Genomic DNA, 26591 nt, shown 5'->3' on the forward strand with positions numbered 1-26591 from the left:
TATTACAGTATCTGGATATTATTTCTCTTCCTGCAACTTACTGCTAGAATGCCCCAAAGCTTTGGTCTTAAATCTTCTCTCCAAGACCTTATGCCTCTTGTGTCTCAAATATATTCTTTATCCCTTTGACTCAGTTGAGCACTGGCCCTCATTTCCCCAGTTCCCTAATATTCAGTTCCTCTTAGATGTCCTAGTGACCTTCAAATTCCAGTATGTGTTAGACTAAGCCCGTTTTCTTCTTTTCCAAATTAGTGTATCTTCGATCCTTGCTTCTGTTCATGCTCCTACTGTTTTTCTCCAGCACCCCAGGTCAAAAATCTCAGAAATGAACTTTGACCCCTTTCCTCGATTCATTTTTACATAAATCAATCATTAACTACTAGTTCAGTATCTCACTGCCCGCTGCTTGGAATTCTGTGCCCTCCTTCCACTGTTTTCCTGGTTTACCTATACTTTTTATTCCAGAGTAAATGAGAAAAGGCTGTGCTGTGTAGAGGGGAGACCACAGTTTCAAACCTGAACACAGAGACACTCACTAGCCAGGCAGCTTAGAATGAATTATTTAAATTCTCTGAATGTCAGTTTTTGTGTCTGAAAAGTGGGAGGTCTTAGTACTTATATTACAAGATGGTTGTGAATATAAATAAAATACTTGTCTTAGCGCCAACACAGTGCCTTGTACACAATAGCCAAGAAATATTTGTTGATTTGTTGAATTAAATTTTGTGGCATGCTGTGTCATCATGCAAATTGCTATACAGGTTAAGAAACATAGTGGCAAAAGAGCTAGTATTTGAGTAAAGTAAGTGGATTCTGTAGTATTGTTGGCAAAGAGTAACCTCTTTGTGTAAAAATATTAGAACACTAAAGAAGAGTCTAGTTATTAGTAGTTTTCAAGTTATGCAATAGAAGCTCTCTGAAGATTCATTTCCTTGGAGGGATGCGTAGGAAAAAAGGATGTACATACACTAATATCCACGCATATTAATCTATATTACACATTCAAACATTTCTTGAAATAAATGGAGAGGAATGCGTCTTCAAATGGTAAATAGCAATATTCAGGCATCTTAATTTTTATTATGAATATTTTTATTACCTTAATGTCCCTGGATAAAAATTGATCTCAATAGACTGTGCTCACCTAAGTCAGTATCAGTATCCCTTTCCTTTTTTATGGGGGAAAGATGTTAAAGTAAAAATACTTATTTTTGGCTAGGCGCCGTGGCTCAGGCCTGTAATTCCAGCACTTTGGGAGGTTGAGGCGGGCAGATCACGAGGTCAGGAGTTTGAGACCAGCCTGACCAACATAGTAAAACCTCATCTCTGCTAAAAGTACAAAAATTAGCCAGGCGTGGTGGTGTGTCCCTGTAATCCCAGCTACTCAGGAGGCTGAGGCAGGAGAATCACTTGAAAATGTATATATTTTCTAGGCTTTGGGAGGTGGTATGGAAGAGAAGCAAAGTAGGAATACCTTCCTGATAGTAGGAAACCAGGGTTGATTCCATCTGGAACATAGTTCTGAAAAGTGGGAGAGTTCTCTCCACTGCCCATGTATTTTTCCTAGTCATTTAGTGACAGTTTCCTGTGTGCCAGGAGCAATAATCTGCACAGTGGTATTTTTCAAGACCCAGAGCTTAGGCGGCTACAAGTCTTAATACTTAAAACCCCACATCTACACTGTCGCCTCTAAAAGTGTTTGAAAATTTAATATTTTTGCTGGTATTAGATAGAGTTCTCTTTGAACATCCAAAGCGTACTTGTTTTGAAAGCTCAATTGATTTTGAGCAATCAATTCCATTTTAAAATAGAGGAAATTTAAAGCAATAGTGTTTAGAGCCCCAAATCGGCCTTGATCTTTTGGAATTGAAAAACTCTTAGAAGAAAGGAGAGAAAATAATTAAGATAAAGCGAGTTATCAAAACTGCCCTTTGAAATCCAACTGTAAACATTGGTAGCTTACATGGGTTGCTGACCGTTGGGGAAATATATATATATAAATATATATATATATATATATAAATATATATATATATATATATATATATATATACACACATACACACACACACACACACACACACACATACATACACACACACACACACATATAAAGGAATATTTTAAGCAGTGGTTTATTTATACTCACGAGGAGATAGGCTGTTATTGTGGGAAACCAGTTCAGTTGCACGAAGCCAAATATGGTGCAGGTATGCACAGGAAAATGCACAGTGAAATAAGTGACGGTTGCAGAAATTTGCCTGAATTCAGACTCACTTTAGACACTTCTTGCTTTTCTTGCAGTTCTCTTTTCTAAAGTTAATTTTTTACCTTCTCAAAACATGGCTTTTATGTGTATGGAGTGTGAAATTGATTGGTATAGCTTTCAAGACTGGTTTCAGATTCAACTGAAATGATGATTCTGTTTTTCTAGTCTGAAAACATTGTAAGTCTTCAAGTGATTGCCACAGTCAGGTTGTAGTTAGCATAATTGCTTTCAAAGTTAGATTTAAACGTAGGCTCCCAGATTTAATGTATATTATTTAATTAAGAGTCTATATAAAATATAAATGTATAAGATAATAATAATAAATCTCTGTCCGAAAAATTAATGTCAAATGTTATTTTTTAGCTTTACATTTAAGCATAAAGATAGTCTCTATTTGATTTTAGCTTTATAGCATCAAATTACAGTTGACCGTGGTCACCAGGCAACTCAAAGCAAAGCTTTTGTTGTTGTTGTTGCTCATTGTCTCCGACATGTAATTAATGATGGTGGGATGTAGGGGGAGGGCAGACAATGAAGGGGAAGCACTCAGTCATTAGGGGAAACAAGGGTGAGACATTTTGCCATGCTGGATTTTTCAGAATGGAACAAGCAGGAGAAAGGAAATGGTTATCTATGGATATTGTTCACTGCTGTGTGCCCCTAAAGACAACAGTCAGGTGTCATATACAAAACAGCAAAAAGTTACTCCTTTAATGAGAAGCTAACAGGGTATTCATAAAAGAGCATAAAAACAAAATTAGGTGAGGTATCCTGTGAAAAGGAAACTTACTAGGCTGAAGTAAAATAATTGCTGTTTACTGTAGATCAAGTGCCAAGCACAGACAATAATATTCAAACCAACAATGACTGGATCCTGGCTAGCTCCCTTCTCTTGCTGAGACTCAGTATTGGGTAAGCCCAGAGTATCCATGCTGTGAAACCTGCCTGGCTTTCTCTGTGACTCTAGATTCAGGCCTGTGTCATTTCCTTAATAGTTCTGTGATGGTTGATGAATTTACATCAATAATTCCATTACTATTTGAAAACAAGTAGTAAACAGAGATTGTGATCCCTGGATATTCATGCTTTTCCAGCGAAATGGCAGGATCCTGGACTTAGGAAGGATGAGAGAAAATGTCATTTATAGGATTATATCTTGTAGTCTTGGTTATCCAGATTGGAATTAGGTACATGGTTTGTTTGGGCCTGAAATTTTATAGCCCAGCCTGGTTCACCCTGGCATGTCTGAGCAATCGTGTTTATTTTTAATTGGTATATGTTTATAATGAGGGTATCATTAAACCATATTTTAAAAGTGGCTGAAATTTTAGCTATTAGTATATACAATAAGTAAAATTAATAAATGAGTCATGCACCACATAATGACATTTCGGTCAACGATGGACCACATATGACAGTGGTATAGATTATAATGGAGTTGAAGAATTCCTGTGGCCTAGTGGCATAGGCATTGTAGCCACATCTTAACATCTGAGTGTAACACATTACCCTTTCTATGTTTAGATGTGTTTAGAGACAAAAATACTTAACACTGTTACAGTTGCCTAGAATATTCAGTACAGTAACCTGTTGTACAGGTTTGTAACCTAGGAGCAATGGGCTATACCATAGAGCCTAGCGATGGAGTAGGCTAGACACCTAGGTTTGTGTAAGTACTCTCTGTGATGGTCACACAATAACACAAGGGCATAATGAAGCATTTTAAAGCAGGTGTCATAGTCATGAAGCAACATGTGACTGTACAACAGAGCTGAGCACACCTATGCTCTTTCTGGTTACCTCCTCACTGCTTTGCCACATTAGTGGCTGGGTGAGGTTTAATTTTTTTATATGGATGTGGTGTTGGGCTAAGCACTTTCACATCTATAATGTTGTGTTAGGTAGGTCTTATCGTCTCTGTTTTATAGCTGAGAAAACCAGAGAGATTAAATGATTTACCTGATTTGTGGTAAATCATCTCTATGGTATTTGAACCCAGGTCTTATAATTTCACAACTGGTGGCCTTTCTTTATTTCTTGCTTAAAAGTTGGCGTAGTCTGGGAGGGGCATTCTCTTGACAGTCTGAAAGGTTTTTATAATTGGTGACTTTTCTGGCCAGGCACGGTGGCTCAAGCCTGTAATCCCTGCCCTTTGGGAGGCCGAGACGGACGGATCACGAGGTCAGGAGATTGAGACCATCCTGGCTAACACGGTGAAACCCCCTCTCTACTAAAAAATACAAAAAACTAGCCGGGTGAGGTGGCGGGCATCTGTAGTCCCGGCTACTCGGGAGGCTGAGGCAGGAGAATGGTGTAAACCCGGGAGGCGGAGCTTGCAGTGAGCTGAGATCTGGCCACTGCACTCCAGCCTGGGCGACAGAGCGAGACTCCGTCTCAAAAAAAAAAAAAAAGACTTTCTGCCACACCAAGCAGTCAATTGAGTAAATTTGTTATATAAATTTTTCTATAAATTATTTTCTAAGTGAAAATAATTTTCTGTATTCTGTTAAGTGAACTCATTCACTGAAAATACAGAGGTATATTCCAGTAGAATTTAAAAATGTAGATATTATGCTCTGTTAATAAAATCACCTGTAAGAACATAGCATGTCTTTATAATCACATATCTTAAGGAAAATAACCTTTTGATAAACCAATAATAAATAATATCAGATACTAAGATTGAGACTCAAACTATGGACATCAATAAGTGCCGTAGTCAAAATACATCAAAATAATACTCTAAAAGTAAAACCAGAAAAAGTGATTTGGTTTGTAAATTCCTTAATTTAGGAGTTAAGTGAGGGATAGTGGTACTTGAAGCCAAGATAAATGTATCCTGCAAATTTAGGCTGCCAAGAATGTTTAGATTATATTGAGCTGCCTTATTTCATCTTGAAATGATGAAATAGACAAATGAATCTAGCAGGAAGTCATTTAACTGAAAAAAATGGAAGATGAAGCATTCACAATAATATGGATCTGGTAAAAGCCCAGTGCCTTCCTTCTCTTTCTCTTTCCTCCCCACCCTGATCTTCAACCCAGACTCTGCAGGGACAGTGACAAGAGACGGGTTTGGGGCAGGGGTGGAGTGCAGACTTGGCTCTGGTGATGTAGCTTGTCAGATACAATATGGCCTTATTTTCAAATGTTCTTTCAGCATAGGGCCTGTTTATAGCACCAAGGCTGCAGAAGACCAGGGGTGTACGATAGTGGATTGTGGCCTGAGGCACTTACTTGCTTGAGAAAAATTGCTGCCAGACGAGTGGTTTCAAAAAGCTGAGACTGCTGCTGTGGTTGCTAGTGGGTAGAGGATTACAGGGAATGCAGCTTTTCCTCTCCTGTCTAAATATTTGCTGGAGAGCAAATGGGTTTTTGTGTGCATGTGTATTTCCTTTTTCTATTGGGGAAATTACAAGTAATATAGGAACATCCTGTGATAAAATAGATGAAGTAGAGGGAGCAGATGGATGAAGTCGAAGAAATGTGCCCCAGGTCTGTGGCATGCTGTATGATGACTAAATTCTTGGCAGGTGAATTGGTAAGTCTACAGATGATTAACTACAGTGTAAACAAGAAATGTATGGAACATGAATTTGAGATAGGCCATTCCATCAGCAGCTTTTAGTGTAAAAAGCATCCATTCCCATCAAAGAGACCATGAATGTTTTCATAAGCCTAAATTTTATTTTATTTTAAGTAAGTACCCACCCTGGAAGATTTCCAGTGAGAATAAACCCATGTAATCTCAAATACTCACACACCTGAATGAGCAGAGCTTTCTTTGTGTTTCTTAAAGTAGTATGATACATGACTCTCCCAATTCCATATCTGCTAATCTGGTTAGATCCCTACACCAACTAGTGAGACAGATAACTCAAACAGTGTAGCACTGAGTTTCCAGGCAAAGAAACGTAAGAAAGATCTGAACTTGTAATTGTTAACTCTGCCAAAAATAGGAACGTAGAACTTTCTTGAAAATACTGATCTTTGTTCTCATTACCCCTCTGCAAAAGGAGGTTTACGTATGGCTTCACATTAACAGACTTGCCTTATTGCCATTTTTCATCTGCTGATCCTCACTTTAGAAAATTGCATATTAACAAATATTTTACAACCACAAATTATATTTCGAATTATTTACTTGCAACCTTTTAATAAACCGAGTTCTTTTTTCCGGAGGAGCCTTTTTCGGAGCTTGAACAAAGTGCTCACAGCAGGGTAACAGGAAGGACCCCCTCCTCCAGCCGAAAGAGTCCCACTGAGCCCCTGCTGGTGAGAGAGAGCCGTGGGAGGGCTGTGAGGCAGAAAGACAGACTGCTGGCCCTAGCTCCTCCCTTCCACCACCCCCAGAGACCAGGAGAGAGTGCCAGTGCGGGCCCATTGCCCTTATTCTCTTGGTCCAATCCTGCTAACCAGGGAAAGTGAAGAGCTGGCTGGTCCGTTGCAAGCCAGGAACCTACCAGGAGGGCTCTCAGTCTCCTCCCTCCTTCTGCTGGACCCTCTTAGAGAAAAATCTGCCTCTTTCTGGAAATAGCTTTTGCCATGGATCTGCACAATGGAGAGAAAATATGACTGTATCTTTTCTTGCTAAAACATAGTTACATGGGTCATTGAGTGCCTAAAGCAGAAGAGAGATCAAGGTGTTGACAAGGCCGTGCCCAGATTAGAAAGGCTCTTTCTACAGCACAGCACCTGCTTTTTTTGAGCCCATCAGGTAGAGATGCCCTTCAGTTAACCAGATTCCTGCCCCCTCAAAAGGGGGGGAGTCAAACTTCTAATGAAAGAGTGACATATATTCAGAAAAGTGCCCAGATCGTAAGTACACATCTCAAAGAATTTTCACAAATAGGAGCACTCATGTAACACATATCCAGGTCACATTTATCATTTTCTAATGATGTTTCTTTCCTGATGATAAAAGCACTTGTAGGAAGTTTGGAAAATACATCAAAGTATAATAACGGAAATAAAACCATCCATTGTACCTGTACCCCAAGATGAGTACTGAGAGTATTTCGGTGTATTTCCATTCTGTCTGTCTCTCCCCCTCATATACACAGATACATGCGTGTCTATAAATACACTCACACAAGAACGCAACTTCTGAAACTTTATGCGTGTGTGCACAAACACACAGCAGTTTTATTAAATAGTTGCACTGAATGACATACAGATTTTTAGATGTTTCACTCTGTGGTCGTTGGCTTCAGCACCAGAAGGGCAGAGAAAGAAAGGGAAACTGAAAACCATCTGTCTTTTTACTTGGTAACAGGAAAAAGGGGCTTTTTGTGGGTGAGGAGATTGAAATAAATGGCTGACATATAAATAAGGATGATTCGTAGATTTTATTTATCCAATATTTTCCATGTCCATGAAGACTAAGCATTGATGATAGAAAGTTCAGAAACTTCTGGGGAGAGACCCTTTTCTTGAAGAGCAGAGACAAGACATCAACTTAGACTTTTTTGGCTCCTCTGTGGAACTGAACCCCTCTGGGCTGCAGTTCCACTTTGCCAGAAAAGCAACTTTCCTTTCTTTTTCTTTTAATTAGCTCTCTTGCAGATACCAAAACAGACTTTAACTGTAGCAACCCTTGTTTTAACAAAAGGAAGCTGAGTCAAAATGTTGGAAATGAGCCTGGTGGTTTTGTGAGTTGCAGCAAAATTATCTTTCCCATCCCTACTGCAGTGGATGAAGTGATGCCTGTGTGGTGCTGGTTGCTTTGGTCCAGCTGAGTTTCCTGCACACATTGTCAGGAGAGGGCAGTTGGCACCAGCTTCCCGTTGCTATTGGTTGTGCAGGATGTGCTCTCCATCTGGCTCCTGGCTGGCCAAGGGCTCAGCTTCTAAGTGACGGTGGGGTGGTGGTGTAGAAGGGGGTGGGGGACTGAGGGAGTGGGGGGGTTCGGGGGGTGGGGGAGAGGGGACTTTAATGGTATTCCTTGTGTTAAAGAAGGTTGTCTCTTTCAGAACTGCCCATACGCTTCTTTAAAACAGAAACAAACAAAAAAACACCATATCTTGTTTTCTTACATACTTGTCATTTGAGTTATTACATATACAGAAAGTATATTGGACTTTTTGTATTTGTAAAATGTCTTCTCAGATCACTCCTTTTTCCTTTCTTGTTAAAAACAGATTCACAGACAGTATGAAGTGGCCTTTCTGTTTACGTGTGTTCTTGTTGTATTGTCTTTGCAGTCGAAATCAGCTGTCCGCCCTGCCTGCCTGCCTGTGTGGTCTGCCTCTCAAAGTCTTAATCGCGAGTAACAACAAACTTGGATCATTACCAGAAGAGATAGGCCAGCTCAAACAGTTAATGGAGTTGGTATGTTACTGATTTTTAAGATGCTCTTTTTTGTTGGTTGACTGATCATAGCCTTTCAAGGTATTCAGAAAAACTTTTCGCGACAGTTGGACAAGGTAGAGCCTCTGTTGCGTGAGGGCAGGTATATGATAAAGACATTAAATGGGGAGAGGAACAGCTTTGAAACTTTGCCGTGACAGACACATTTCCTGGGATTTAAAGGCTTCCTGTAATTTACAGCTCCTGAAGTTTGCAGGATTTGCAGTTTCTGAAGTTTGTGGGCTATCATGTTGTAGTTAGATTTTTTTTTTTCAGCTTGCATATAAATTTGTAAAAAATTGTGGCTAAACTGCCAAAATAATCTACAAATAAGTTAGTAGGCCACACTTCATGCAGGTATAAAATTAAGTCAGAAGACAGAAAGAACAGGGTGCTCTGATTCTGTCGAGATTTTAGAAATCATTGTCCCAAATCGATGTAATGTTAAAATGTGACCGTGTCCCCAGGGATAGAAAAGGAGAACGAGCTGTAGATGAGGAGAGACAGATTATAAATGTGTGTGAAGCTGAGATGCACTGTTCTATTTCAGCTCTTTCACTACTCATTTAATTATTTACCTTTCTTCTAAATTGGGAAAGAATGAATGTTTTCTAAACGTCCATTGAGCTAACATAGGTAAAGGAAGACACAGGAGTTAGCAGTCAGGGCATGGGCTTATTCCATCCTGACCCTGTGTCAGGATGTGATTAAATGATGAAAAGGGCACAGTACCTGTCTTCCCGTAGATTCCAGTCTAGAACATTGATGGTCGATAAGTTTTGTCTTTCGTGCCAGCTCCTCTGGATCCACCTGGAGCACCACGGTACTGGCCTGTGAGGCCCAGATAGAGAATGCTGTGATTGCTTAGTCATGTCTGTAGTGGGATTGGTCCAGGAGAGTGATGGCACCCATGTCACCTACGTGTCAACTTTGACTTTAATATAAAAATTAATAATTGCTATAGAAAGGCATTAGAGCTATAGAAAGTGTCTTTTTCATGGATTATTTGATAGCATTGTCCAAAACTCATTCCAACTAGCTCACACCAAAAGTCAGAGTTGGTTACAGGATGCAGGGGTCCATCAGATCACTTACTATAAAGACATTTGGTCACAGATCACGAGTGACTAGGACAAGACACAGGAATGTTATGAAGGACCGTGGCAGCAGTTCATTTTTCTCCTCAGCTTTTCCTCTTCCGTACAACGGCAGAGGTTGCCCAAGTTTAAATATTCTCCCAGGTAAAGTACCTAGCAAGACACCTACTGGCATCTCTCAGCCCTGGGTTCTAAGTGAGAGGCAGATCTGGCCTGATGTTCTCCCCTGACTTAGTCTGCTGTGCCCAGGACACATGGTCGTGCTGCTCAGATGTGGATGTTGGACTGCCACCAAAGGGGGTAATTCTGAAAGAAGACAGATGTTCATTTGAGCAGACGCTGCCCACCACCCCCCCACCCCATCCCCGAAAGTTTCTATTACAAGAAGCATGTGCACGAGGCAGGGAATGATTGATTAATTCAGTCTTCGGGTTGTGAGAGGTTTGGAAAGGAAGAGCCCTTTGAGAGGCCCCTTAAATAAGGCCCATGTGGGATTTCCTAGGAGGAAAAAATAAGTCAGGGACAGGGACAGGGAAAGCATTCAAGGAGAAGGGACAGCTCGTGCAAAGGCAGTACATCCTAGAAGTCAATGTCGTGCTTGGGAGTGGGAAGCTGTTGAATCCTGCTGAAGTGTAGGTACATAGAATGGGGCTAGGTACGCCATCCTCACACCCACTGCCTTATATTTAGGCCATAGGCAACTCCTTTACAGGGCATTCGAGGCCCTCTGTGGTCAGCCCCCTGCTCACATCTTCTGGTTCATCTCTTGCCACTGACACCTTCACTCTCCAAGTTCCTACCTTCTGGGAATGCACCTTGTTCATTTTCACTTCTGGACTTGTGCACACATCACTCTTCCATCATGGGCTGTTTCTTCTTCCCCACTCCTTTCTTGGTTAGTTCTTAGCCAAGTTAGATGTCACTTCATCCAAAAAGCCTTCCCAGATCCTCCAAGCCTGAGTTAGGTGCTCCTGAGGCAAGCACTCCATTCTTATTACTGAATTTTCATAGCATCACGGTTGTTTCCTTACTTGGCTTTCTCTGTGCTAGCTCCCCCGACACCCTGAAAGCTGCTTACTTGCCGTTGCATCCCAGGTGCCTGGCACCTAATAGGCACCCAGCAGATGTTTGCTGAATGGTACTGTTGAATGGTGGAAGGTGAGCCTGGAAAGATGGCTGGAGGAGATTGTGAAGACCTCAGGTGCTGGGCATGGATGGGGTTGTGGGGGCAGGAAGACTCAATCTTGCTGTCCACATAACTCAGAAGGTGCCATTTTAACTGGTTCTAGGAAACAAAAATTTCCTAGATAAAGCTTTGGATGAAAGTCACGGTCATATGCTGCTTCTTTTTCTTTTAATGCTTCTTTTAGGTATCTGATAGCCACAAAATCCATCATTGCTAAAATTTGGGTTAGGACCTGCAAATACAATATGAATAACAATTTTTTTTTAAACCAGACTTTATTTGTAAGAGCAGTTTTAGGTTCACAGCAAAATTGAGAAGAAGGTACAAAGATGTCCCACATACCCTCTACTCCCACACATGCACAGTCTCCCTGTCATCAACATTCTCCACCAGAGTGGTACGTTTGTTACAATCTGTGATCCTATCCCAACACATCAATGTCACCCAAAGTCCATAGTTTACATTAGTGTTCACTCTTGGTGTTGTACATTCTATCTGTTTGTGTAAATGTAGAATGACATGTGTCTTTCGCTACCCTCCAAATCCTCTGTGTCATCCCTCCCTCCTCCTTAACCCTGGAAACCACTGATCTTTACTGTTTCCATAGTTTTGCCTTTTCCAGAATGTCATCTAGTTGGAACCATACAGTATGGAGCCTTTTCAGATTGGCTTCTTTCACTTAGGAATATGCATTTAAGTTTCCTCCAAGTTTTTCCATGGCTTGACAGGTCATTTTTTTTAGTGCTGAATAATATTCCACTGCCTGCACAGTTTATCTTCTCACCTCCTGAGGGACATCTTGGTGGCTTGCAAGTTTTGCCAATTATGAATAAAGCTGACAAGTTGATTTTTTTTTTTTTTTTTTTCATTATTTGAGTTCCCGTGCAGATGGGTGGCACACGGGTGAGATCAATCTTCTGGAACTTTTTGGCGCTGATATATGCTTCTGTCCCATGAACCTTGAGTGTAAGTGACACCGCATGCCATCCATCCGCTGTGCTCTAGAGCTGTGTCAGCTAGCTCATCTGTTAGCAGGTGGCACATGTGCTGAGCCTGAGGGTCAACCTCATACCAGAGCAGAGCTTTCCCCAAATACCCTTCCTCAGCTGCAGGGCTGACATGTGTAAACAGCCTTGTCTCCAGCATCAGGACACACTGGCTGTTGGATGGCTCTAAGGGATACCCTGTGCTTTTCTTGAGCACCCTGTCCTGGGCCCAGCTCTAACGAGGGCGGCCCTACATCCTAGTTACAGGACTGTCTTTACCTGATTCTTATGTCTTTTCTCCACCAGCAATAACTGTTGAACCCACAAGTTCTAGGATCTTAGAGTGATAGGGGATTGTAAAAGGCATTTAGTCCAAACTCTTGACGTCTTATGAATGAAGAAACCCGAGGCAGAAAGCCAGTGCATGACATATGGAAGGTCACCCCTCTGTAGCTAAATAAGCTGAAACACCCTCACGCAGCACAGTCCTGTGGAAATATAATGTAAGCAGTCAATGTGATTTTAAAAGTACTGGTAGATACATTTACAAAAAAGAAGCAAGTGAAATTGATTGTAATAATATTTATTTAACCTAAAATAACCAAAATATTATTTCTTCGTCACTTGTATAATATAAAAAAATTAATGAGATATTTTGGATGCTTTTTTTCATGCTAAGTCCTTGAAATCTAGTGTGGACGTAACTCTGAAAGCACATCACAGATTGGACTGGCCACATTTCTGGCATTCAGTGGCCACCCTTCTGGATATGGCAGCTCTGTCGCCTGTGCTCTTTCGGCTCTCCTGACCCTGTGTGTGAGCAAGCGTGATCTTTGAGAAAAAAGCATTTACTTACGAAGTTGGTAAAAATTTAATAAGTGGTCATTATTTAACCACAAGGAGGGAGTGGTCTTGCTTAAGGTCACAGTCTAAAAAAAGATTATTTTCCATCCATTCTCACTTATCTTTCATATCTTTTTGCTTAAAATAGTAGTGTTACCATAGGTAACCATATCATATTATTTTAAGCTATGAATCGGGGGAGAAAAAATTCCCTGGAGGGGCAGAAGTAATTCTAGATTTGCCATGGGAGGCTTCTGTTTTGTAGTCACAAATTAACCAGCTTGTTACAAGATTTGGAAGCACTCCGAGCATTCAGAATACTTGAAGCCACCTAGTGCTTCAGCGCTGAGACAGTGTCTCAGCTTATTAGGTTCCAAGCGTTGCTTGTTAACTATTTTAGAAGAAATATTTTTAAATTGTTCACATCAGACTCAGAGAATTCCAAATGGCATTATTATTATTATTATTATTATTATTATTATTATTATTATTTTGAGATGGAGTGTTGCTGTGTCGCCCAGGCTGGAGTGCAGTGGCACGATCTCGGCTCACTGCAGGCTCTGCCTCCCAGGTTCAAGCAATTCTCCTGCCTCAGCCTCCCTAGTAGCTGGGAATACAGGCGCCTGCCACTGCACCTAGCTGACTTTTTGTATTTTTAGTAGAGATGGGGTTTCACTATGTTAGCCAGGCTGCTCTCAAACTCCTGACCTCAAGTGAACCACCCACCTTGGCCTCCCAAAGTATTGGGATTAAGGTGTGTGAGCCACCATGCTGGGCCAGAATTGTGAACTCTCTTTTCTTCTAAGTGTGAGTGAACATTCCAGAGTCAGCAGTCACTTAAAAACAAACAACAAAATAATAAAAAATAGAAAAACTTTAGCCATTTACAAGAAAGCAGTTGTCCTTTCTACTTTGTGAAAGGAATTGGAGTTGGAAAATGATGTCTTATCTTTTTAAATACATTAGAATTACATAAGATTTTTTTTAATGCATTCCCATTCAGTCATTGCCTTGTCCTGCCATTTGAGACCGTGCAGGGAATGTCCCATGAAGAAGCCACAAAGAGACGCTACTGAGATGTCCTTTTCCTGACTCAACAAGAGTGGCCAGATTGTATTTCCACATTGTTGCAGGTGCAGGAAAACTTATGGAATCTTAGCTCCGTGGAGCTGGCCCCTCCAGGGTCATTTCACATGGGAACGATCTGGAACTTTCTGATCTCCTTGGCTGCTCTGAATGACTTCTGTATGCTCTGTTGCCTCACTGCTGTAGCAGTATGAATGTGTTGCTTGGTACATCTATCTGCCTGTGCTTTCTCTAAAGGGAAGAGATAAAGCGTTCACATTACTGCGCATCTGCTATATACCAGGCACTCTGCTAGGTATACATGTATTATTTCATATAGTCTTGAAAATAAGCCAGCAAGGTAGGTATCATGTTTAAATTTTACAAATAAGTTTCAATTTTAGAATTACTTCGCCAAAGCCGCAAGGATATGAAGAGGTAGAGCTGGAGTCAAAACCAGGTTTTTTAATCAGCATCCTCACCACAGTACAGCACTGTCTCTTCATCTAAACTGTAAGCCCCTCATGGAGTGGGGCCGTGATTTTTCTCTTTGGAGTTCCCTGGTTTAACTCCTGGTGGTTTTTCCATTAAAGTTGTGGGAGGAAAATGTTACTAAAAAAAAAAGGTTTGGTACAAATGGTCTCACTAATGTTTTGTTACTGTGGAAGCAAGAGTCAGGGAAGGGGGGGCTGTAGACTTGTGTTGGCTGAATCTCATTTTACTCATTAAAACCTTGTTAACATGTTGAAAACATGGTTCTTTTACTGCTAAACCATGCCTGATGGATGAGGTATATTTGTTAAGAGATGCTGTAGAAATGCCATGTGTTATAATTAACAGGCAGCTGTAAAAACAAACACACTGTTAGAACACAATCAAATAGAGAGCCTTTTATGGGGCATTTGCCAGAGATCTAAGAGTTTTCTCGTTGGTTCCCTGTATATGGTGACATGTTGTGGTCTAGAGATGTTTTTTTTTTTCACGATTCTGTCCTCTCTGAAGTCACACAGTGTGTGAAAATCATGTCTTCTAGCTCTTACCTTCACATAAGAGAACACAATATCACTGATTTAAAACCTGCTTTTCTAATCAAAAACCTCACAAGGCCTGGCTCAAGAAATGACTAGTTGGAAGGTGCATTTCCTGGCCTTGATTGGATATGCTATTTTTAATTCTTTTTTCATGAAATGTTTGGTTGTGTGGAGAGTTTGGATTCAAAGATTGATTACTGAGCAGGTGCTGAGGAAAATCCCTTTTTCATTATTTGCATGGGCAGCGTTCCAGTCTCTGAGGGAGATAACGGCGGAGGCATAAATTCACGTGCTCGCCATGCTGTTTGTCCATTCATGGTCTCTGGAGACGCCTCCTAACCTCTGGTTTCTGTGGGGTGATTGGAAACCCAGGGCTTGCTCAAGTCCCTCTGTGCTTCCATTTCTGCCTTTCTTCTGAAGAGCAGTGGGGTAGGCCGTGTGTTTGTAAATGTAGGAGAATTGTGCAACAGAGTTTTGCTCTGGAAAAAGACACTGGTGTTGAAAGATGATAATTTGTCATCCCAGAGCTTTCTTGAGAAAGTTTCAAGTTTAAATGAACATATTTTCTTTTTAAGACAGCGAGTTCTGGCCAGATGCAGTGGCTCACACCTGTAATCCCAGCACTTTGGGAGGCTGAGGCGGGCAGATCACGAGGTCAGGAGTTCGAGACCAGCCTGACCAGCATGGTAAAACCCCGCCTCTACTGAAAATACAAAAATTAGCTGGGCATGGTGGCGTGCACCTGTAATCCCAGATACTCAAGAGGCTGAGGGAGGAGAATTGCTTGAACCCGGGAGGCGGAGGTTGCAGTGAGCCAAAATTGTGCCACTGCACTCCAGCCTAGGTGACAGAGACTCCATCTCGGGGAAAAAAAAAAAAAAAAAAAAGGACAGTGAGTTCTGACCACAGGCATTGAGGGTTTTTTACTATTAAGAAATCAAAATTGACATTTCCCAGTTAGTTACATATCTATTTTTCAACTAAAATAATTTCATTATCTCTGATATAGCTAATGGACTTTCCTCATGTTGGAGGATAATTAGAATTATTTAATCCTTACCTGTTCTTGTGATAGAGACACAGAAAGGGTAAGACATTTCCCTAAAGTTACACAGTGAGTCATACAAAATGCACTTCCACAACAGGGCATGGCTACATGATAGGAGGCTAATATTAGTAGACTGCAGTTTCTGTCAGAACGTTTGCATTTTTTCAATTAAATAAAGAGCTAGATTCTTGCAAAAATACAGCTCAAGCTGTATGACCATACTAAGGTTTTGAAAACCTAAGTATCAGAGCAAGGTCACTTGTACAAATACCACCTGCAGTTCCAGTGTGTGGTCTGGTCTTACTGGAACAATTCTCTAACCAAGATCGTCTTGACACAGTATCTATGTTTTTTTCTTTCTTTCTTTCTTTTTTCTTTTTGTTTTGAGACAGGGTCTTACTCTGTCACCCAGGTTGGAATGCAGTGCCAGGGTCACAGCTCACTGCAGCCTTGACCTCTCAGGCTCAAGCAATCCTCCCACCGTAGCCTCCCGAGTAGCTGAAACCACAGGTGCATGCCACCATGCCCGACTAACTTTTTAACATCTTTTTGTAGAGTCAGGGTTTCCTTATGTTCTCTAGGCTGGTCTAAAACTCCAGAGCTCAAGCAATCTGCCCACCTTGGCCTTCCAAAGTGTTGAGATTATAGGTATGAAACATCGTGCCTGGCCTATGTTGGTTTTCACTAGATACCATTCCTTAAAAAAATACTTCTGGTCAGCCAGGCATGGTGGCTCACACCTGTAATCCCAGCACTTTGGGAGGCCAAAGCAGGTGGATCATGTGAGGTCAAGAGTTTTAGACCAGCCTGGCCAACATGGTGAAATCCCGTCTCTACTAAAAATACAAAAAATAAAAATAAAAAAATAAAAAAAATTACCCAGGTGTGGTGGCACACACCTGTAATCTCAGCTAGCTGGGAGGCTGAGGTGGAAGAATAGCTTGAACCCAGGAGGTGGAGGTTTGCAGCGAGCCAAGATCATGCCCTCACACTCCAGTCTGGGCAACAGAGCGAGACAATGTCTCAAAAAAAAAAAAAAAAAAAAAAAAAAAAAAGACCAAAAGCGTCTAGTCTTCTTTACAATATTACTTTCTGAAAGTGAGCATAACCTAGTTTAATAATCCCTGAATTTATTCTGCTAATTTAAATCCTTGTTATTTTTGCATTCTGAAGGTCAGTTAGCAACGAGCACTTAGTAACAAAAATATATTAATCTCCAACATGGTTTTAATACTTCTAGAGACTCTTTTTATTGTGATGAGGAGAGAATCTTATTTCTAAAGTTTTTCTTTTGGTTACCTAAAAACATGATGACCGCTGGAAAATCAGTATGTGTTAAGTCACAGTGCAAATTCTCTATTTTGTTTTTTATCTAAATGACAAAGTTGGACTGGCTGGTCTATAAAAAACTTAAGCTTGAATATTTATATTACTATAATTAGATTTGTTTCTGTATCAAAGAGAATAAATTCAGTAAATATTTATAACATGCTCATTCTTTTTGATCTGCCTGCGTGTATGTGGTATTATAGTACTAACTATAGGGTGCTGTGATTTCACTGAAGTTTGGAATCATACTCTAAGACATAGCTTAGGGCTAATAAAAAATTCAGAAGGGATTCATTTGACTGTTTTAATAAGTAACTGAATCTGGAATTTATAACCCCATAAATTCTTACTAATTGCAGAAGTGTGAGGCATTAGTGTTGTTTTTATTTACATTCATTTTCCTAAATTGTATCTTCTTTAAATCAGTCTATAAAATTCATACCTTATCTTAGGCTGAATTTGAACAAAAGTGTTCTAGAGAACAAGGCCATTCTAGAAATACTGCTTTTACATTTTCAAAACGGATATGTTTTATCCCCAAACACCTAGACTATTATCTCCTGTTTCTTCCTCCTTATCCCCCAGCTAATTAAGACAGTGACCCATGGGGTTTTATTTTTGTGATGAATTTATAGCCTCTTTAAAATGTGGCAAGTTTCAATGACTTGTGGGAATAGAGTTTTGCATTATTTTCTACAATATTGATTACACAATAGTGAAATGTTATCTTGCATGCTAAATCTGCTTGGGCATTTTCCCCCCATTATTTTGTCAGGACAGGAAGTAATTGACAACAGTGCAGAGTACTATTAAAATAATTTGACCTTCACCATATAACTTCCAAAATGTGAATGGACAATTGGACTTTGTGTTTTGAATTGTCTACAGATGTCCTGTCTTGTAAGTCAGAAGGAAAAAAACTTGTATTTATCGTTACATGAAGTTTTTTTAAAGTAAATTGAGTGACCATTTTCCCTAGTGCTAACTAAGTTTTCAAATATCGCTAGGGGGAGTTGATTTTTTTTAATAAAGCTATTATGTTAGAAACATACATGGAAAAAAATCACCTTACGTTTAGAGAAACAGCATATTTTGATTTCCTGGCTAACTCAAGCATGACCAGCAAAGAGTAAGGTGAGTATAGTTCACATTAAAAAATGGAATAAGGCTTAGTTTCATCTCATGCTGTGAATAATGTGCTACCTAAATATATCTGTTATCTTTTTGCTTTCCTCTCCTCCCTCCTTATTTATTAAGAGAAAGATTGTTTTAAAAAATTATGTCTTTGAAGCTTCTGGAAATTGTCAGTTTCATATTGAAAATTGGTGATTTCCATAATTTATATAAGGATCTTTCTCGCACTGTCACTCACAAGACTTAAAAAAACTTGTTTTAGATGCCAGTAACATCCATTTTCTCTAGAGATGGAAAATCATTCCTTCTAATTCTTCCCCACAAGCATGCCCACTTCTCCTGCCAACAACATCACCAAAGTGATTCTATCTGGTCATGAGTTCCATAGAAGGATTTGATTTCCTGCATTTCTAGGACTCACCTGTGTGGTATTTGTGTGAGGACTCTTAAAATAGGATGGAATGGCACCTTTTGCTTATTTGTAACTTAGTTAAGGCAAAGAAAGCTTTCATTGAAAGGATTTGATTGTTGGCTCCTGTGACTGAGCAAAGGCCCTAGTAATTGGGAAAAGATGGCATTTCACTGTTCTCTTCTCCCGTGTAGAAATGCATTCAGAAAGGCAGGCTGATTTACTGACTCAGCGAGGGGTTGAGAGTGACTGAACACAATCTCTGGACCTCCTAATTCTGTAATTACTTCCTTCGATGTTTTTGTCTCTGCAGATGTGCTTGTGGAGTTTGTTTCTGTTTTTGTTTTAAACACTAGAAGTGTTGTTCTCAAACTTGTGTGTGACTTTTCTGGGCCAGGAGGGATACAGCAACAGCGGTTGGGGCTGATGCCGCTGAACATGTGGTGGTCTCAGCCCATGTCACCCCACCTCCCCCATCAGACTGCTGTACAGAGAAGCTTGGTGAGGTGTCTGCACTGTGCACACTCAGCCTTTAGAGAGGACAGCTTCATTCCTTTTAGTAGGAGTGATACTGTTCCTCTTCATCGGGTGATATCCATTGAGCATCGTCATGACGAGGACAGGTTGATAGATTACCTGAAGCCTTTTCGATGAGACCAGGTTAGAGGGCAGGGATCAGCCTGTTGTGTACAGCCTGGTCTAAATGTGGAGCCTGGGGCTGTTCACTGGATTGGTCGACGATGAGTTCATCTTATTTGAATGAAAGTGAAACAGACTTCTGAAATGAGGCTTTGCTGCCTTCTATGGTGAAAGGGGAGAGCTTTTGCAGGTTCAAAAGTAAAGTGGGATATTTAAGGCCTTGATCTCACTGGAATCATTTATATCTTTAGTTCTGTGATGCCAAGTGGGACCTGCATGGGATTTAGTGTGTATGTTGGAGCATCCTGGGTCCCAGGGTCCTGGAGAAGGAGCCACAGGATTATGGAGTGTCACCGTAAGTGGATTTTAGAAGTTTGATCCAACATTTATTGATCCCTTACTTAGCACTCTACCTGGCACTGGGAGGATGGAATGAATAAGACTTGGTCCCTCCCACCCAGGAGCTCATAGGCTTAAAGGGGAATATAAACCCATGAGCAAATGACTTACAGTGACACGCTATCTAAAAGACCACACAGGAAGAAGTGGTGTCTCCCTGGGCATTAGATCAGAGTGGGAGAGGTGGGGGAAGCCTCGTGAAAGATTTCACGAAAGAGGTTGAGGCTTGAATTAAGTCTTTAAAAATGTGTCAGTGGGACAAGAGGACAATATTGGGGACTGGCATATCAGGCAGGGAAGGAGCATGAACAAGTTTGGAAATTATGAAATACTGAAAACTGCCAGAAGCAGTAACATTGCTTGAGTGTAGGTTGTGAGGAGGGACATTCAGAGAAATGGTGCTGGAGAAATGGACAGACCTCATCATAGACACTGGCCTTACTGCCCAGTTTGGACTTTATAGTTGTTGAGGAGCCTCCACAAGTGTTTAAACTGGTGAACAGCATGATGGCATTTGCACTGTGGCCGCTCTGTGAAGGATGCATCCAAGGCAGAGACTGATGTATGGAAACCAGTCAGGAGATCATGATAGCACCCAGCTCTAAGAGAGAGCACTGGTCTGACTGTAGGAGTAGCTGGGGGTGGGTGGGGGAGTGAAGAGCCCAGCACAACTCCCAGAGCCAAGAGGAAGAGTGGGATTCAGAGAGATCCTAAGGATATAGAAGATTATAAATGTCAAGGCCTCCATTTCGCATGTATCAAGAGGGGGTTCCAATCAAGGCTTTATTGCGTGCTTGCTTCCTAAAGCAAAGAAGACAAGAATTGCTTGTGAAATGTATGGCAAGGTGGTCAGCTGTAAGGTTTCTAGCCTGTGGTGAAGAACTCCATTTTAGATAAATAGTGCATCCAAAGAGTGCATTAATATCCTAGTTTTTCACTGCAATATGTGAGAGTTTGGTAAAATAAGATGCATTGTAGTCTTCTATTTAGAGGCACGGTGGGACAGTGGCTCAACTGTGAGCTGGTAACTCTGGCACTTGCATGCTTTGGGCGACTGGCTAAACTTTTCTGAGCCCCACTTTTTGATTTGTAAATATTAGGCTAGTAATATTGTCCAGTGGGTTTGTTGTGAGAATTCAGTAAAATCAAAGCATGTCAAAGTGGCAGGCCAGAGGCTGGTGAAGCAGCTGCCGAATGCTACTAATGTCCACCCTTTCTCCGTTTTTCTCTTCTCTGAGGGAGTTTAAAACGTTCAACTTTTTCTTCTCTGTGCTGAGTCTTATTGCCAGGGACCTGGAGATGAATATAAAAGTGTACCTGTGTAGTTTTCCAAATATTTAAATTCCTTAAGGAGATTTCACATGAAATGCTTGATTTCCTGGAAAAAGATGTTTATTATTTCTCTCTCTGCTTTTGATACAGGATGTCAGCTGCAACGAGATCACAGCGTTGCCCCAGCAGATAGGTCAGTTGAAATCTCTACGAGAACTGAATGTCAGAAGAAATTACCTTAAAGTTTTACCACAAGGTAAAAAAGAAAGAGGGAAAATGAAGAAAATGGGAGACTTTCACTATTTTATTTTTGGGGGGATTTACTTTTGTGAAGAGGGTGGATCTTTTCGTGTGTGTGTGTGTGTATGCCTACTACTAATAATTAGGATTTGAATTTCACACGCAGATAACAAAAAAGTGGTGTTCAGGCTGTGATTTTAGTCAAGGGCTACGGTAACAAAATTATTCCCCTAGGTAATGCTGTGGGGCACGGGGGTGGACCTGGGTGTATTAGTTTGCTGGGGCTACTACTGTAACAAAGAACCACAGCTGGGGTGGCTTGAATAACAGAACTTCATCTTCTCACAATTTTGGAGGCTGGATGCCAGGATCAAGGTGCCAGCAGGGTTGGTTCCTTCTGAGGCCTCTCAGCTTGGCTTGTGGGTGACATCTTCTCCTCTCTGGGTCTTCACATCATCTCCCCTCTGTGCATGTCTGTGTCCTCATCTCCTCTTATTACAAGGACACCAAGGATTAGAACTGCCCTCATGACCTCATTTTAACTTAATTACCCTTTTAAAGACCCTGTCTCCAAATACAATCACATTCTGAGGTAATAGAGGTTAGGACTTCAACATATGAATTTTGGAAGGACTCAAGCCAGCCCATCGCAGGGGGTGACGTGAATTGTTTTGGATATGGGTATGTGACGTTTTGGAACGTGAAATTTTGGGGACATGCTTTGTTCTACAGATCCTGTCTGTCAGGATTTCTAGCCTTGGGGATCTGGGAGCACTGGTTGGGAACTCCCAGTGTCTAGAATCTTTTCTGAGGTGAGGGTGCTGCCTCTGCTGGAGTGATACTTGGACTAATGTCTCACTGGTGGTCTCGGTAAGTTTCACCAGTGGTGGATGCAAAACCTCAGCATTGAGACGTGGCTCCCAAGCACCTAACATGAACGCTGAGAACTCAGACAGCCCTGCTTTGCAGCCGTGGGCTTCCGTAGTATGACTGTCCGGTAGTGTGTAGAGTTCAAGGAAGATGTATGTATTTATTCAGAAATTGCGTACCATTTAGAGCATGAAAGCAGCCTCATAGGGGGTAGTGCCTCTGCATTTTGTGTTTCGGTTTGGACCTGGATCAGGAATGAACGGATGAGTCCTGGAATCCTGAATGCTTTCTCCAAAGCATACTCTGGTTTTCAGAGATCACATTGATTTCCATTGTTTTTGTTTAAAGTCTCTAGACTTAGCCGATTTCAAACATGTATTTAAAAATATTTCTCAAAGCAAAACCCTGTAGTATTTGGAAACAGTCAGCATTTGGTTGATCTGACATGAATGGAGCAATTTATGGATGCCTCATTTTAATTATCCTTTCTCTGCATCTTGATCTTTGGCTTGAAATGCTTCATAATAAGGCAAGAGAATGGATCTCATGAAAGGGAAAGAACTTTGGAAAATGTAATGTGCTTTGTAGATGGGAGGTTCGGGTCCGCTTGCCGTCTTTCACCTTCCTCATACTGACTAGCATTTTAGAGAAGCAGAATGAGAAACAGCATTTTTTACTTGAGTGCTTGAGATGACTTGGTTTAAAAATATTGATTGATTTTTCATTTTGTCCTAGTACAGTCTCATTTTTTAGATATACAAACCTTGTATTTGGTTTAAGCAAACACAAAAGGAAAGCTTATTAATAGCAAATTTATATGCATACAACCTTTTATGAGTTAAAGAAAACTTTCACGTAAACTTAAGCTCCCATGTTAATTATTGAGAAAATGTCAGAAATAATTGAACTCTCATTTTCAAAAGGAAAAATTAATGTGATCATTTTGCAAATGCCTGTCATAGTTTGGAAACATGGAAAGAAAGTATATTCACAAAATCTAGATTTTTGTCTCTCACTGGTTCCTCTTTTTTTTTTTTTTTTTTACCTTAAAAGCATTCTTTTCCCTTAAAAAGATCAGTTATTCCATAATTATGTTTTCTCAGTTATGATATTTTAAAAATATACTCAAAGCTAAAACTTCAGTTTACTGAAAAATTTTTAAAAAGAGTAATTTCCTGAGTATCAAGTTCCTTTTTGCTTCACTCTGGAGAACTCTATTGATAAAAGACCATTGAAAATACTTTCAGTTAGTGACTGTGAAGACTTCCCCTATTTACTTATATGTTTTTCCTCTTTGGATACCCTTCCTCGTATGCTTTCAATTTGAGGATGAAAAAAAAAAACCAAAATTGTGGTCTAATTACTCATATCAATTTTGTGGTGGTTTTACTACAACAACTGCAATAGGAAGACGATATTTTATTCTTTCTAGAACTAGAATGAACAGAGGATTAAAATAGCCATTCATTGCCTCTCTTAGCAGTGGGGAGAGAGAGTGGGATTTGTTCTTCTGCTCCACATTTTTTTACTTTTCCTGGACTGGCGCTGCAAAATTATCATTTTCTCCTTCGTTTTATTGTTGTGAAACTGTCTGGTTCTTGTTTTCCTGAACTATGATGGCAATTGTGTTCCAAACTGGAACTAGAAAAGAAATGGTCATTATAAAACCATTACTCAGTTTATTTACCTGTAAGTTTTCTTCTGCTGTGTTCTCCATGAACTTGGCCCTCTAGTCTTAAGAGTCTTCATTTTAAGTGGCAAAGAATTGCTAAAGATCCAGAGTCCAGTTAAAGTTTTCCAGTGATTTGCTAACCTAACTTTAGTTAACCATCTCGGAGGTAGGCTGATATTGCCAGGGGTAACCGCTAGGAGGTGTTCCTCTTATCACGGAATCTTCATGATTCTTAACCATCTTACAAACAAGCTGTGAGGTGAAAGGGGATCTTGCTTTTCCTATCCTTTCACTTTCATGATTCCAGTGTCCTCCAGGACCAGTGTGGCCTGAGGTCAATCCCCCATCCTGCCAGAGGGGAGGCAAGCTGGGTTTGAGCAATGAACTAACTACTCAGGGCAATTTAAAAAATACAGATCCCTTGGCTTCAGGTCCAGGGATCTGTATTCTTTCAAAAACACACTTCCTGAGTTTCTCCTGCACAGCCCACCTATCATGGACCTGAGTTTGGAACCTGCGGCCTTAGATGCTCTTCTGCCTCCCCTCTAGAATTTTAGTTCCATTCCTCGTTTCTTTAAGACAAAGTAATTCACTAAGGTATGAACCAAGGACAGTCCCTTACATTCCCAGAGTGCTTCGGATTCTGAGAGAGGTACTGGTTACTAGAATCTTTTCCTGCTGGAATTTGACATAACGTAACTGAGTAAAGTGAAAACCGAAGAGCAGTGTAGGGGTAGAGGAGACATAGTGTGAATTTTTACTCCAGGTCAGTGCCTTGAGTTACTCTTCTTTGTCTAATTCTTGCCCTTCTTCCACTTTAGAACTCCTTGAGTCCTTAACAGATCCCATAACAAAAGTTCCCAGGCCTCGTTCTGGAGTGAACCCTTCATAGCCGCCCCCACACAGATCTCAGTGGCTTGCCTGCATCGCCCTGGATGTCTGGCATGGCTTAGCCTCTTTGCTCTATGGCATATATTTGACTTTATTCCTAACAGCTGCCAATGTCACTTTGAATGCTTGAAATTACTGAGTGTTTACTGTGCCAGTGGGTGGGGATTTTAAGCTAAATGTAATGTTCTGACTTCTGAGTGGAGCTACAGAAGACTTTTTAAAAGCTGTAGAATAAAGTCTCATCATAACAGAATTATAGGGCCTGTCGGAAAATTCTGAATTGGATAACATTTATTTTTTTAAAATGCGGTTGAAAAACTCATGAATATATTTAGTGTAGCTAGTTCTGGGATAATGCCAGCCCAGATACATTGATTAGATAAGAATATTCTGTAATTAACATATTACTCATGGGCTAGCGAATGCTACTGGGAAACAGTTTGAAGTTAAAACATAAACATGTCCTGTGTGATGTGGCTTGCGTGATTTTTTTTGCTGAAAAAAAAAAGTCTTTTTAAACAATGGATATTGTAAATGTCAAGTGTTTCCAGTTTTTATCAGAACTAACAACAATGTAAAACTTTGGGGCATGCAATGAAAGATTTTCCCTCTTTTGGTAAAATGTTGTGTACACACACCATGTATTCCTAATGTACAACTTGCTTTTGATTATACTCAATTATATTTTTCCTGAGAAGCAGAACATTAATTTTTGAATGATCAGCCATTAATCTGATTGCTTTCTAAGGTTTTTTCTTTCTTTTTTTCTTTTTTCTATTATTTTAGAACTTGTAGATCTTCCCTTGGTAAAGTTTGACTTTTCCTGCAACAAAGTGCTCGTGATTCCAATTTGTTTTAGAGAGATGAAGCAGCTGCAAGTGTTGCTACTTGAGAATAATCCTCTGCAGTCTCCTCCAGCACAGGTGAGGGGTCTTGCAGCAAAGCCAATGCCCCATGGGATGTGCTGTTATAGGGGCCAAGGGAAAATTTCCCCTTCACCCTCTGAAAGTTTGCTGAAAATCACTCATCACTGGCAAGTGGCAGATTAATTGGAGAAAAGGCATGCAAAATTTATTAACATGTACGTGGAAGCTTCCAGAGTGAAGACCCAAAGATACAGGGGAAATTGTCCATTTTTGTGCTTACAAAATGTGGACAGCCATGTAGAAATATGATTGGACAAAAAGAGTATGATCTCACGTTAATAGACTGAGTGAGGAAACCCAGCGGGGCCTGTCTCTCTGGATTCTTCTTGGGCTCTCTGAGGATCATCCCTTCCTTCTGGGTGTGGCGCAGGACCCTCTTTGGAATGGGGGTTCTTGTTGGCCTACTGTCAAACAAGCGAGGTCAGATAATTTCTTTATGGCCAGTTTTTACACAGAAAGGCAGAGGGAAAGTTCAAGTAATATTTTGAGGTTTTAAAGGGGTTCTGGTTTCTATGACCAGCTTTGGGGAAGAGGGATTCAAATTTCTAAGGCTCCCTTCCTTGGGAGAATGGGACCGAGAGGCAGGAGGGCAGGAGAGGTCAGAGAAAAACTTTTGCTTCTGAGGCCTTCATTTTGGGGTATTGTTTTCTGATTCCCAGTGCTATCAATAGTGCTTAAGCAGCTCTCCGAAGGCCAGTTTTCTGATTCTCTGCTGAAGAGAATAATACTGAATAAAACTTCATTATAAACAGTCACAGGTAGCCCTTGAGTGAATGTGAGAAACAATACATTGTCTTCTGCTGCATCAAATCTATTTACCAGCACTTGGCTGACTATGCTAATCACTCCAACTCCAGAATTAAATGTCTTATTATTTATCATTTTATTTGAATTTTTTTCACGGAGTACACTGATTGATTTTTTTTTTTTTTTTTTT

At 40.5% G+C, this 26591-nt stretch overlaps 1 protein-coding gene across 7 annotated transcripts in view; it reads left to right on the forward strand.

Annotated features, from left to right (window-relative positions):
* LRCH1 (leucine rich repeats and calponin homology domain containing 1) overlaps window positions 1-26591 on the forward strand; it is a 198496-nt gene that overhangs the window by 108545 nt on the left and 63360 nt on the right. For all 7 annotated transcript variants that reach the window (XR_002518353.1, XM_009191913.4, XM_017951235.3 and 4 more), the window contains exons 3-5: window positions 8473-8599; window positions 21206-21311; window positions 25515-25651. Coding sequence is in view for 6 of the 7 variants with exons in the window: in XM_009191913.4 (XP_009190177.2) it covers window positions 8473-8599; window positions 21206-21311; window positions 25515-25651 (370 nt within the window). In the remaining variant the exon portion in view is untranslated. The remainder of the gene's footprint in view (window positions 1-8472; window positions 8600-21205; window positions 21312-25514; window positions 25652-26591) is intronic.

The sequence above is a fragment of the Papio anubis genome, chromosome 15, assembly GCF_008728515.1.
Source record: "Papio anubis isolate 15944 chromosome 15, Panubis1.0, whole genome shotgun sequence".
Classification (NCBI taxonomy): domain Eukaryota; kingdom Metazoa; phylum Chordata; class Mammalia; order Primates; family Cercopithecidae; genus Papio; species Papio anubis.